We start from the raw sequence: 14,879 nt of genomic DNA, 5'->3' as shown, positions 1-14,879 counted from the left end.
CTGTGTGGAGCATTTTTAAAACTCTCTTACCGTTAAAGTTTTGTTCATAAATGAAGAAAATGATAAATTTTCATATCTCTCTCTATTGAAGAACAACTTGAATCAATAGAATTTTTTTTTCCATATCTCAATTTTCATAAAAAAAAAATTTCAAAAAATCAAATTAAATCAAATAGAATCAAATCAAAGATTCATTGTTTTTCTTTGACCGAGAAAAAAACACTAATTAGACTCATAAAGGGTGGGTTGCTCTTGTTTCCAATAATCCAATTTGAAATTAATCTGCATCATCTTGGATTAAAAACAACATGCTGTCCAGATAAAAAAACAAGGAAAGTGACACACAAGGACATGGCATAATAGTTTTGCATTAATGCCATAGAAAGAAGCAAAGTGCAATGCAATTTGAATTTTGAAGGATGTACCTTAATTTGTGTCCTATTATATGTATAGGTGACGTGTACTCTCCCATCACTAGCTTGAATAAGTGCAGGATATGAGAATTCCATCCCAAAGTATCCTCCAATGTAACAACTCATGCCATGAATCACTATCATCCTCGGATATTATAAGCAAGCACCAGAATCCCATCTCTCAGCTTAACTCCATCAATACCTATCACCAACTTTAAATGTAAGCAAATCACATTGCCAATTCTTACTACTTAAATCAAATTAATTCTTATGTATCTGGTAATTTTGATGGTGGGTAGGTTTATTTGATTTAATTTGATTTTTGAGCCTTTTCTTTTTCTTTGAAAATTTATTTTTTTTATGGGAATTGAGATATATATAGAGAAAAGATCTCATTGATTCAATTTGTTTTTTAATGGAAAAATTTGAGATATAAATTTCTTCATTTATGAACAAAACTTCAGCAAAGGGGCTTTAAAAAAGCTCCAGATAGGGGAGAATGAAGAAGCCAATGGAGGAGGATTCATCGCAAAACGACATCGTTTTGAAGTTTGGGAACTTATCTGTCTGCAAACCTTTTTACAACGAACCACATAAATACCGTAACGGACATATGGACGACACATCAGCTCACTCCGTTACGTTTTGACCAGGTAATTACACAGAAGGATCTAAATATCACGCATTTTGTAAGGTAAGGGATGATTTTGTATTTTTCAATCCTGAGGAACGAATTTGTCTTCGAATTAAAAAGTCAGAGACCTATTTGTCCTTTTCTCTTTATTATAAAGAATGTATGCTTAGGAAGTTTTTTTTACAAGTTTATGCAAATATATAATACAAAATATTATGTGCAAAGTGACAAAAAATAAAATAAAAATGTCATTATCATTTTTTTAATTTGATATTTACATATCCTTTTTAATTTTAATCTTACCTTTGTTCTGGCGCAGCCCAACAAGGGTCGGAGGTCCATTAGGCGGATCACCGACCTGACAGGTTCCCGACTCAAAAACAAGTTAGGGCGACCCATATCTACCTTTTGGGAATGACCTGAACAACTGTCGGAAGCTTCCAGCCTCTTGGACCCAAACAAAAAGAGCCCACTCGAAGTACAAGGTATAAAAGGGGGAGGGACCTACCCCTCCCCGAGGTATGTCATCTTCTTACCTTAATTAATCACCTTTTCGTACGAACGCTTACTTTAACATTAGAGTGTCTTTACAAGTGGCCCTCATAAACTGTTTGTCATAACCGATCACCTCGATCCACAACCCAACTTGACGAGTGTTCGTCTGCTCGGATTCTTCACGAGTTGGGTTGAGGTGGTTGCGGAGTAGGTGCGAAAGGGAGTCGGGACCTGAATGCAAGTTTGGACGATGGAGTTTGGCTATGACGTCGGCAGGACCGACGGGGGGGGGGGGGGGGGGAGCCACCTGCAAGGATACTCCGAAACTTAAGTCAGCGTCCATACATAGGCGGCTAATTAGGGTAGGAATAGTGACATACCTCTGGGCCCTCCCATTTATATTCTATACTCGGGTGGGCACTTTGTGAGCAAGCCTACTCGCTTGGAAGCTTCGGCCAGTTGTCCAGGTTCCTGGGGGAAAAGGAGGTGACGCACGGGTCTCCTCCTGGTTCGGGTCGGAGGAACTGCCGGATCGGTGGCTCGTGACCGGACCTAGGTTCTTAGTGGGCTGGGCCGGAACAGTGCCCCAACGTGCCAACCGTGAGAATAGAAACTCGTGGTTGGCGCGTTTGATTTACTCACCTTCACCTCAATCGAATCCTCCTAGGCTCGAGAATCCGTTGATGGAGTTCGTGCCCCTAACGCGTGAGTTGCCCCCCGTCCGCTGTTGGGAGCGTCGCTTTGGTTTTTGCGTCGAGCATTTATTGCCCATTATGATTGATTTGAAAGTCAGAGAAAAAGACCGTTATGCCCCTGCCTTTTCGCGCTCCCCCTGACAATTACTATTCTACGTTTCTTTCTTTTTTATTTCCAAAACTCCCTCTTTTTCATTTCTTTTCATCCTTCAACATTCTCTTCCCCACATTTCTGCCTGAATCCTTTTCCTCTACGCTCTTGGTTTTTTGTGAGATTAGCTGCGCACATGTCCATTTGTCTCTTCTCCGCTACACTTCCTGCATCTCCTGGTGAGTATTTTTCATTGTCTTTCGTATCTGCTACTCTCGCTTTCTTTGTGAATCATTGCATGTTTGCTTGGATTAACGTAGCTTGCATGTTTGCGTAGCTTCTATGAGATAATCGTTGGGGGATACCATTAGGCATTTGCATTTTGGATTTAGGCTTTAAACTAGTGCGAATATTAGAGAGTAATGGCGTAGATGGTAGTTCCATTTTCTTCTTTCATTTTCACCAAGTTTCCGACCTCTCGAGTTGACTTTAGTGGTGCCCTCACTGTAGGTATGGCTCAGCAACCGGCAGTGCCAAATATTGTCGATCGCTACATTTAGGTCATCTCAGATGTAAAAGATACGGCGTTCCGGATAACCCGAGAAGATCTACAAACGCTTCGGGATTCCGAGTCCCTGTGTAGAGGGGGTCCAGAGGAAGCAAATCACCAGGTCTTCGTCCCAGGCGCGAACGGGAGCGTGTCTGCCACAAAAACATGGCGACACCTCGGGTAGTCGACTGGCTGTGGGTGTATAAACCAATGTTCACCACGCTAGCTTTCTGATTTCCCTTCTCTCCCATCGTCATGTCTTTGTTAAATCGTTGCGATGTCGCCCCTTCACAGCTTTACCCCAATAGTTGGGCCGTCATCTGCTGTTTCGAGTTGGTGTACGAATATTTGGAGCTCTCGGCCTCTGTCAACGTGTTCATCTACCTTTTTTTACTAACAAACCCCCTCTCGAGAGAGTAAGACAAAGAAGGGGTACATGTCCTTTCGGGCCGTGCAAGGCCGTAGGATCTTCGAACTTTATGAGGACTCCTTTCATGACTTTAAAAGTACCTTTTTTAAAGTTAGGCCGGTGCAGGGTCATTACCCTTTCTTGCTGACCCTGGAAGGGGAAAGATGCATCCCGACCTATTGGAGCTTCAAGGCTGGCTCCGATTACATGATAAAAATGATCTACAAGGGGTTGGGCGAAGAGAACCGCCGAATAGCCGACATATTATTGGCGATCTTCGGCACTAGGAACCTTAACCCCCATATGGTAATGGAAGATCGGGAAACTGGTCGGGACCACGTAGGTAAGTTGTATTTCTCACATTTTCTTGGTGCTTGCTTTCTCAGCTTTCAAATTTTTGATTTCCTGATTTCTTCTCTTGTGTTTATCTTCTGTAGTTTCCATGGCTGATGGAAAGACTACCATGGTTGAGCTGATGTCTCACTTCCTTTCTGCGGACGACAGCGATGATGACTCCTCGGCGACTCACTCAGAGGGGCCTAGGCCTGAGGTCGTCGGTGAGGGTAGTGGTCGGGCCGTCAGCTGGGACCAAGGGCAGTCCCATCCCTCTGGTGATGCACAGCCCGAGCACCCTCCGGTGAATTAGGTTGTCGATGAGCCTATTCAAGAACAGGAGGGGGATCCCGAGGACTACCACGACCTGATCACTGTGACCAACCCCAAGAAGCGGAAGGGACCTGCCAGCAAGATCTTGACGGTCATGGAGAAGAACTTTGATGTCGGGCACTTCATCGACTCCCAGGTTCTCTTGGGCACGAAGGAGTTCTTCCGAGAGGTGGACCTTGCCGCCCAGGCGAGGTGGACTTACCGAGTCTCCTCCAGGACGCAGCTATTGCCAGGAAAAGTAGAGCCTGTTCTGGCCCACTGTCAAGTTTTGGAGGGGAAACTTCGGGCTTCTCAGAAGGACATTACTGATTTGAAGATCCAAGAAGAGTCCCTGAAGACCCAGCTTGCCGAGAAGGAGAAGAAAGCGAAGGAAGATGCTGCGGAGATTAACAAGTTAGTGGAGCGCGATCACTCGCTTTCTAGGGAGATGAACACCGTGTAGGGGCAGGTTGTCTCTGCTGAGGCAAAAGTTAAGGATTTAGAGGGGAAGCTAGCTGAGGCTGCGAAATTGGCTGAAGCTGCTCAGCAAGAGGTCACCTCCTTGAAGAAGAAGAACAAAGATCTGGTGAGGGATGCCCGGAAGGTCGTCAAGGCCACTCAGGAGGGGATCAAAGCTCAAGTCGCTATCCTCACTCCCGACCTTGATACTTCGCAGGTTGGGGCTTTCAAGATGGCCAGGATGGAAAGATCGTGGACATCCCAAAACCGTGAAGTCCCTCGCCTGTTCTTGGATTTTTCCTTTGTATATTGACTTTGTTGTTGCTTTGTATATGTTTTGGTTGGGCCGATACGGCGCCTCGTTTTGTACTTTGAATACTTTTAATTTCATTACTCGTTTTGTCGGCGTGATGACTGCTTGTATAAATGATTGCTTGGTGGGCCAACGTGGTGCCCTTCCGTTTTAAACCATTTTCATTCATGGAATGTTGGTTGTTTATTTGTTGTTCAATTTGACCGTTATGCTTTGGGTACTCGTTAGTTCTAAATCGTTGGCCTCCGGGGTGATCAGTCCCGGGTGCCGTTAGGTCTGTCACGATTTTTCCAAAATTATCATGCGTAGACCTTGCTAGAACCCTTCACTGTAAACTGGCATCGAGGGTAAGGGTCCCAAAAGGGGCTTCTCCAAAAGAAATTTTGTAAGTGAACCAGTACGTATGTGCTCGGACAAAGAGGTATTCAATAACAGGAATGATAGAATAAAGAAGAAAATGACAATTGAACTAAACGTAAGGGAAACAAGATATTAAAAACAGGAACAATAAAATAAAATACGAAGTATGGGAAGGGAAGACTGCGATATCGGGAGGTCACCTCTCAAGAGTAGAACCTTCTTCGATTTTCTATGTTCTACGTTCTCGGGATATCGCTCCCATCTAGCCTCTCTAACTTGTAGGCGCCCTTTTCGAGAACTTCTCTTATTCTGTACGGACCTTCCTAATTTGCCGCTAATTTACCTTCTCCCGGGGTCAGTAACCCGATATCGTTGCGTCGTAGTACAAGGTCACCTTCTTTGAAACTTCTGCCGAGCACTTTTTCATTGTACCGCAACGCTATTCTCTGTTTCAAAGGGGTTTCCAACAAATGGGCTTTTTCCGTCATCTCATCGATCAAATCCTTATCAACTGCTTTTTCACTGCCGCCGAGGGGCAGCCTGGGACTTGGTTCCCCGATCTCCACGGGAATCACCGCGTCGACCCCGTAGGTAAGCTTGAAAGGCGTTTTTCCGGTGGAGGATTGTGGCGTTGTCCTATAAGACCATAAGACCGACGTCAACTCGTCAGCCTAGGAGCCCTTTTTCTAGTCAAGCCGCTTCTTTAATCCCTTGAGGATGATCTTGTTTACTGCTTCTACCTGACCGTTGCTCTGCAGGTGTTCTACCGAGGAGAACTTTTGCCTAATCCCTAAACCGGACAAGAACTCTCGGAACTTCTTATCTGCAAATTATGTCCCATTGTTCGAGATCACGATTTCTGGGATTCTGAATCTTGAGATTACTTGTCTCCACAAGAATTTCCAACAACTTGCTGACGAGATGCTAGCCATCAGTTCTGCCTCCACCCGTTTGGTGTAATAGTCAATGGCCACTATCAGGTACTTGACTTGCCTGGGGCCTACTGGAAACAAGCCCAAAAGATCAAGCCCCATTGCGAGAAAGGCCGGGAGGCCAGTACTGAACATAACTCTTCAGCTGGGGCTTTGTAAAAATCTGCATTCTTTTGACATTTTTTACACTGTTTCACGAACTCTTGCGTCATCATGGAGGGCCAATAATACCCAGCTCTCACTAGCTACCTTGCTAACGCTTTTCCTCCAATGTGATGGCCGCAGCATCCCTCATGGACTTCGCTTAGGACGTAGTCCGTTTGGTCGAGACGTATGCATTTTAACAGAGGTTGATTGATTCTCCGTTTGTACAGCTGCCCCTATACTACCACATACTTAGCACCTTCCCTTCTTAGCGCTTTAGCTTCTTTCTCGTCTCCAGGGAGTTCACCACCTTCCAAGAAACGGTTGATTGGGTCCATCCATAAAGGAGGACTCAGCAATTGGGTCACACAAAGAGTCACCGACGGCTCTTTTACCAAACCCTGAATTAGGGGTCGGTTTCCTGTGTCGGATTTTGTGCTTGCTAGCTTTGATAGGAGGTCGGCTCTGGCGTTCCTTTCCCTGGGTACATGTTGGAACATTACTTCAAAACCCTCACACACCTTTTTCACTTTCTCCATGTACTTTTGCAATAAAGGGTTCCTGGCCTGGTAAGTTTCGTTGATTTGGGAAGTCACAATTTGAGAATCGCTGTTGACTTCAACCATTGATGCTCCGATCTCTTTAGCTAAGGTCAAGCCCCCTGTCAAAGCTTCATACTTTTCTTGGTTGTTGGAGACCGGAAACTCAAACTTGATTGACTGCCCATATATCATATCCTCCGAGCTCTCAAGGATTACTCCTGCTCCCCCAAACGTCTGGTTGGAGGCTCCGTCCACATGGAGCTTCGACCATATTTTCGAGTTTTCGAGAGAGTCCCCTGTCACTTTTACCAGAAAGTCCGTCATTGCCTAGGCCTTGATTGCGCGTCTGGGCTCATATTGTATGTCGTATTGAGATAACTCTATCGCCCAAGTCATCATGCGGCCCACTAAATCGGGTTTTTGCAAAATTTGGCGGATGGCTTGGTCGGTTCTTAAGGTGATTAAGTCCCCTTGGAAGTACTGCTTTTATCTCCGAGATGAGACTAACAAAGCGTACGCCAGTTTCTCCAACTTGATGTATCTCATCTCCGTCCCCTAGAGCACCTTGCTAATGAAATACACCGGTTGTTGGGCCTTATTCCTTAACATAAAACATTTTGGTGTCTAATATTTCCCTTTTCATGGTAGGAGTTAATATTTGCTTCTCTCATATTACTACTTTCTAGAAACAGATTATAAGAATCACCCAAAAAAATAGTAATAGTAGTTAAAATAAATAATAATAACTGCTAATCCTCTTTTTCATCGCCCAATTGCAAAGTTGTAACAATTTAGTAGTTAATTCGAAAGTTTAACAACTATACCAACCATTAGGTTCTACAAGAGATGACTTTGGAATCAGCAGCATCATTCAATACAAGTGTAGCTACACAAAATTATTCTCAAACCATTATCGTAAGATGGCACAACTAAAGTGATATTGATGGAGGAGAAATCAAGTCCATAGCTCACTCCCTATTCTTTGTCCCAATTTAGCCAGGAGGCCAGTTCATCTGTCGTCCGCCGAGGAGGTGAACATGAATGTGGTAAACTGATTGACCTGTTAAAAATTAATTCAAACAATCACTCAATGTTGAAATCCATTGTAGAGAGAAAAGGACCAAAGAAAATGTAAGAAGAGTGAAATGAAAAGCTAGTTTAATTTTGGGTGGCCTGCCTGGTATCGGAGGCTTTGCCCCATCATCCACCTGGATATGGTGGGGGAGTCTCCCAATAGAGATAACAACAAGGTCTCGAACCGAGACTTTACTTGTGCGATATCGAACCGCTAACCACTCAGGCCAACCTCACATTGGTTGATAGAAAAAGTGATTACAATTTGACTTATATAGTAGGAGGAAGATAGCTAATCACTGTATTCTCCTAACTAACTATTATAACCCTCTAACTATTCCTAATCACCATAATCTTTCAATAATCAAGAATAATAGAGATGAAATATTTAAGTTAACGTGTCGGCATGCATGGAGATAGAACACTTACATCCCTTTGGACCATCATTAATTACAACCCTGAAGCCATCATCAAGACCTTCTTGCTTTGCAATCAACTTCGCAGTGTAAAGAAGGCGGCCAAGAATTTCAAAGTGCCTCTCCTCAGCCTAGAAAAATAATGCTTCAACATAAGAATGAAGCAAATTACAGGAAAGATGTAGGTGGTGGTCGTTGTTTCTTCATTTCTCCTTGACCAACTAGCAACTTAATTGGAGATCCAGGCATAGGAATAACATTGTAAATCCAGAATGCTAAATAGGAGAAAAGATGGAAAAAAGAGAGAGAAAAGGGGGGAGGGGGGTTCAGCAAGTTCTGTTCATGTAACTGGTGATACAAATTGAATGGGTTTCACGACCATAAGTTTGATAGACATAAGTTATTATATAGGGGGGAAATGCTAACAAATAGTCAATCCATAACTCAGCATGGAGTCACATGCTCTGCTCGAATTTTCCAACAAGGACTGATAATAACTTTGTCTAGTAATAGCCAAAAACCACAGTTGACCATAATAGCTATAAGTGCATTTGTAAGAGTCCCTGGCAATGAGGAATTTCCTGCTTGACTGCTAGTACACCTGATGACAATAGGAGACTATAGAGAGGAAGGTAGGGGCATCCTTTATTGAAGAAGGGGGTAAAAGGGTAATACTCAGCCTTTTCTTCATTCACTCATACAGAAAATACACAAAGGTTACACACAAGGATGAGAGTAATGCTACACTAGTGGGATTTGAATCCTATATCAGTTCATAGATATTGATACCAGTTTATTACGGTCTTCCATCATCTAATTAAAAAGTTGAAATTCAGTGGAAGGTAGACAGGCAGAGTGCATTATCGCACTTCAAGCTCAAAGGTCTCATGTGTGAAGATCAGCCTCCACCTAATATCTTAAGCTTTTTGGAGCATTGGTAAGTAATAGAAAGAAATGGTAGAGAGTAAGAAAGGTCGGCATAAATTGAGTAAGGTTTTGAGCCCTCCGGTCAGGTGGTAGACCCAATTCCAAAAAATTGTCAAGAAAAAGTATAGAGCAAATAAGAATTCAAAATAATTCATTGAAAAATTATCAAGACACTGTAACATTTTCATGTTAATTATCTTATATGTAGTATCAACCACAGACCAAAACCGAAGGCAGCCTTCCCACAATCAGTCTGAAAATTTAATTTCAAAGTAGCCAACACACTTTAAAGAAGCACCATACAAATATTGCTCGACAGACAAGCTGACCAACATATCTTTACCCAGCAACATTAAATCCTTGTGGATTTTATCTTTCTCTTCTTATACTAGAAAGGACTAGTCTAAGTTAGATGAATACTTATACCAATGAGGTCGAGGAAAAAAGTAATTCCACTGAGCATATTCATTTGTGCGATCTGTTCCTGAATGAAAGTTGGTATAGTGCGACTGTGATGTGTTTATGGACAAAGAGAGAATAAATACCTTGGATAGACCAGTTAACCCATCTTTTACTTTAGGAATGATTAGAATGTGAGTAGGAGCTTGGGGATTTATGTCCCTAAAAGCAAAGACCTGTCAAAAGGGGGAAAAGCATCCCAATGATTAATTGCTATGGGTTGTTAGATCAAATAAGAAGCCATGACCAATCAAGCCAAGTAGATTTCCTTTACACTAAATAACTAATTCTCAAGAATAAATTTGTAAAGCATAATATTTCCAAACTTTAAGTATAAATTAACAGTGGAATGCTCCTTATATAAAAGAAAATGGCCACGGGGTAACCCACTCGAGAATAAAAGTGGAGCACATAACTCTGAGGAAGATCATGATAAAGAATTTGAAATATCTATTTAGGGATACTCATACACATGAAACAAAATCAGTAACCATTATTTCCACATTTGAGCACGACTACAGTATTTCCAGAGAGTTTAACCTAGCATCAAAAAATTATTGTTACATTGAAATCCATTGAACCGTGTTACTATTCACATTATTAATGTATTACAAGCTAGATGGTAAAGAACCTTCAATTAGAATACTTCTGAGACTTCTTCCAATGAAACTGAATAATGAAAGATAAACACCACAACAGGACTACATATATATGTGTGCACAAAACAAATCAGGGAGTACCTTATCATCCTCATAAACCACATTTGAAGGGATCTCCTTGTTGATTATCTTGTCAAATCTGATAATCATAGAATACAACCATAAGAACATGAAAGATAGGTACTTAGACAAATGCCAGAATTCTGGAGGAAAAACCTCTAATTAATTGTTCAAATAAATTTGGGAATGAAGCTGGACAAAATCCAGCTTAGACATTAAAATGAACACTGAGAAAAATGCAAAAGCTAGAACATATACAAGCAAACACCAACTTGAAACAAAGAAATGGATTCCATCGAACATACAACTTCATAGCATAAGAAGAAAATTAGAAACCGAAAACCTTACATCAAATATTACAGGAGCTGAACATTGCATTTATTTTTCCCTAACAGACAATCAGAACATGAAATTCAAGTGAAGGAGAAACATCAGAAAAGAGAAAGGGAGAAAGTTTTACATGGTGGGAGCATCAGCGTCGGAGGGTGCGGTAGCAAGAGCAGCTTGTTTCTCCGAAGCCATGGAAGTGGAATCGGAAGACGAAGACGAAGACGAAGGGAGGTGTGAAGCAAACACAACAAGTCTTTGAGTAATGTTTCTTCTGCTCACACTGCTCATGCCATTTTTCAAGCCCTTCATGTATTGGGTCAATACCCTATTGGACCTTGTAATTCGTGCAGCAATTTAATATTTTTCTTTGTTTCTTAAAGCTCAAAATATGACTATAAAAAGAACTTTGTTCCGAAATTAGAAAAACCACATATTTTCATTCACTCGTATGGATCATATTCATATCGATAAAGTTGTCGTTGTTGAGGCCTTGAGAGCGAAGGTCTGAGACATTATAGGATTTTTTGTATTTTCGTGTTCTTCAACTAACAAAAATTTAATATTCAATTTGATTTTTGAATTTTGAGGTTAAATTTAAAGAAATTCTGTTCATACCCTGACCCAATAAATAGGGCCCAGGATCCAAGCAAAGGCGCCCAACCCAGAAGGTTGGCCCTCCATCCAGCATCAGCCTTCGTCCCAGAAGTCGGTACTAAACACGACTTGCTCCAAAGAAGTCGGACACAAGGGTTAGCTGGCAGATAACTCTCATTCGAATGAGTAACTGCCCCTAGAAGCTCTCTAACCACTTCATAGAGCCATATCTTAACCTCCCTAAGATATGGGGACGGTTATCCACCTAAAAAGGTGGCACTACTTCAGCGGTGGTTATTGGATCACCACTATAAATACACTGACACCCTTCAGGTATCTCTAAGTTCCAAGACTCTCTAACCTGCTCACACTCTTGCTAACTTAGGCATCGGAGTGTCTTTGCAGGTACCACCCCCGATTCTCTCACACGTACAAGTCGGACGGAGGAACACCGAGTAACAGATCCACTCGAAAGCCACCTCCTTCATACGTTTGGGCCAACCAACGCCATCCGGCCCATCAATCTCCGGTTACCCACCGTAACATTGGCGCCGTTGCCGGGGACCCGAGAGATCAACCAGTGATGGCGGAAAGATCCCCTGAAGAGGGTCATGTGGAGACAGATTCCGAACAAGAGAATTTGAACACTGGAAACAATGAGGCAGATCAGACCCTCCACCAGGAAGCCAATGATCAACATAGGGAAGGCACCTCCGGAATCAAAAATCCGAAGGTGAACTCCTCGGAGGGGCGCGAATCAGAAAAAGAAGAACCCTCCCACGCTAGTGAGCTTATGGGATTAATCCATAGCCGCCTCGAGCAGCTAGAACAGGAGCGGGAACGACAAAGGGAAGCTGAAAAGAACCTAAAAGAGGAGATGGAGCGACGAAAAGAGTTAGAAAGAAAACTCTTAAAGTTAGAATCCTCCCTCAAAGGACGGAATTCCCACGACGATAGAGAACATTCTCCCTTAGGAGAGAAAGATCCGTTTAGCGAGGACATAATGAGGGCAAAAGTTCCGAGGAACTTTAGAAGCCCCGATATGGACCTCTACGATGGAACTACCGATCCCAAGCATCATCTGAGCAACTTTAAAAGTCGGATGTATCTGACCGACGCTTCTGACGCTACGCGATGTAAAGCTTTCCCGACAACCTTGTCAAAAGCAGCGATGAAGTGGTTCGACAGCCTCCCTCCGAGGTCAATTACCAGTTTTGAAGACCTCTCAAGAAAATTCTTGATGAGGTTCTCCATCCAGAAGGATAAAGTAAAGCATGCACCAAGTCTCCTGGGAATAAAACAGGAGGTCGGGGAGTCCTTACGGGCCTATATGGAAAGATTCAACAAAGCATGTTTGGAGATTCAAGACCTGCCCACCGAAGCAGTCATCATGGGGCTAGTCAATGGTCTTAGAGAAGGTCCCTTCTCACAGTCCATATCAAAAAGACACCCCGCCTCTTTAAATGATGTACAGGAAAGAGCTGAAAAGTACATCAATATGGAAGAAAACGCTAAGCTAAGAGACCCGAGTTTGCGACTCGGGCACCCTCCCTCGACAAAAGAGAGGGAGAGGGAAGCGAAGAAGAAGGAAGAGCTCGGCCTCGACAGGCCAAGGAAATATCACTCTTATACTCCATTGAAAGTTCCCGTAGTGGACGTATACAGAGAAATTTGTAATACTGAAAGGCTGCCTCCCCCCAGACCCATTAAAAATAAAAAAGGGGGGAGCCGCGGTGATTACTGTGAGTACCATAAGATATATGGGCACTCTACAAACGACTGTTACGACCTTAAAAATGTGATAGAAAAGCTGGCTAGAGAAGGTCGGCTTGACAGATATCTCATAGAAAGGTCGGACAGTCATGGAAAAAGAAAGCGAGATGATATGGACAAAAGAGACCCACCACCACAAACTCCGGAGAGACATATCCATATGATCTCAGGAGGGTTTGCGGGAGGGGGACTCACGAAATCCTCTCGTAAGAGACACCTCAAGAGAGTTTACCAGGTTGAAGAGGGGTCCTCTGACCTCCCAACCATTTCATTCACAAAGGAAGATGGGCGAGGAATAATCCCTGGGCACGACGACCCAGTGGTAATCACCATGATCCTGGCAAATGCCCATCTACACAGAACACTAGTAGACCAAGGAAGCTCGGCGGACATCCTCTTTAAGCCCGCTTTCGACAAACTAGGTTTAGACGAGAAAGAGTTAAGAGCCTACCCCGACACCTTGTACGGATTAGGTGACACGCCAATAAAGCCGCTAGGATTTTTGCCCCTCCACACCACCTTTGGAAAAGGGAAAAAATCAAAGACTCTGAGTATAGACTTCATAGTCATCGACGTGGGATCGGCCTATAATGCTTTAATCGGCAGAGCTACCCTTAATCGACTCGGAGCAGTGGTATCGACACCCCACCTCTGCATGAAGTTCCCGACCTCATCGGGGATAGCAACGGTGAGGGGAGATCAGAAGCTGGCAAGGAAGTGCTACAATGAAAGCCTAAACCTGAGAGGAAAAGGCAAAGAAGTTCACACAATAGAACTCGGGGGAGCAAGGGTTAAAGAAGAACTGCGACCACAGCCCGGGGGAAAAACCGAGGAGATTCAGGTCGGCGAAGAGGAAGGAAAAAACACTCATATAGGAGCCCACCTAGGGGAAACCCTAAGACAAGGGTTGATTAAACTCCTAAGAGATAACTCAGATCTCTTCGCCTGGAAAGCCTCCGACATGCCTGGGATAGATCCCGAACTCATGTCTCACAAGCTCTCGATCTACTCAGGGTCCCGACCTGTGCAACAAAGAAGACGCAAGCTCGGCCCCGAGCGAGCCCTAATAGTAGAAGAGCAAGTGCATGCGCTCCTAGAAGCCGGTTTCATCAGAGAAGTCAAATATCCAACATGGCTAGCCAATATAGTGCTAGTCAAAAAACAAAATGGCAAATGGAGAATGTGCGTCGATTACACCGACTTAAATAAGGCATGTCCCAAAGACCCTTATCCGCTACCAAGTATTGACGCCCTAGTAGACTCTAGCTCGGGGTATCAATACCTGTCATTCATGGACGCCTACTCAGGATATAACCAGATCCCGATGTATGAGCCAGACCAGGAAAAAACATCATTCATCACGCCCAGAGCCAACTATTGCTACGTGGTCATGCCATTTGGGTTGAAAAATGCAGGGGCCACATATCAGAGGCTGATGAATAAGGTGTTTGCCCCCCACTTAGGGAGCTTAATGGAAGCATATGTCGACGACATGTTGGTAAAAACCAAGGAGGAAGTCGACCTCCTATCCGACCTCTCACGAGTCTTTGACACCATAAGGTTGCACGGGATGAGACTAAATCCTGCAAAGTGCACCTTCGCAGTGGAGGCAGGAAAATTTCTAGGATTCATGCTAACACAAAGAGGGATCGAAGCCAATCCCGACAAGTGTAGAGCTATCCTAGAGATGAAAAGCCCGACTTGTCTGAGGGAGGTCCAACAGCTGAACGGCCGACTAGCAGCTCTCTCCAGATTTTTGGCAGGATCAGCATTAAGATCCCTTCCACTGTTCTCCCTACTGAAAAAGGGGCACCAGTTCGAGTGGACTCCCGAATGCGAGGAAGCGTTCCAGGAGTTCAAAAAATTCTTAAGCCAACCTCCTATCTTGACCCGACCTATAGCCGG

At 43.6% G+C, this 14,879-nt stretch overlaps 1 protein-coding gene across 1 annotated transcript; it reads right to left on the bottom strand.

The window, feature by feature from the left end:
• Positions 1 to 7,419: 7,419 nt before the first annotated feature.
• Positions 7,420 to 11,381, bottom strand: LOC112765315 (14 kDa zinc-binding protein). The gene is made up of 5 exons (XM_025811223.3): positions 10,738 to 11,381; positions 10,299 to 10,356; positions 9,645 to 9,734; positions 8,186 to 8,303; positions 7,420 to 7,742 (listed from the first exon to the last, which is right to left on the bottom strand). Exons 1-5 carry the CDS (start codon positions 10,914 to 10,916, stop codon positions 7,675 to 7,677), a joined length of 513 nt encoding a protein of 170 aa, XP_025667008.1. The 5' UTR covers positions 10,917 to 11,381; the 3' UTR covers positions 7,420 to 7,674.
• Between the last annotated feature and the right edge of the window lie 3,498 nt (positions 11,382 to 14,879).

The sequence above is a fragment of the Arachis hypogaea genome, chromosome 17 (assembly GCF_003086295.3).
Source record: "Arachis hypogaea cultivar Tifrunner chromosome 17, arahy.Tifrunner.gnm2.J5K5, whole genome shotgun sequence".
Taxonomy (NCBI): Eukaryota; Viridiplantae; Streptophyta; class Magnoliopsida; order Fabales; family Fabaceae; genus Arachis; species Arachis hypogaea.
Note: the sequence above shows the minus strand (reverse complement) of the source record. Positions and strands in the feature narration are given on the sequence as shown.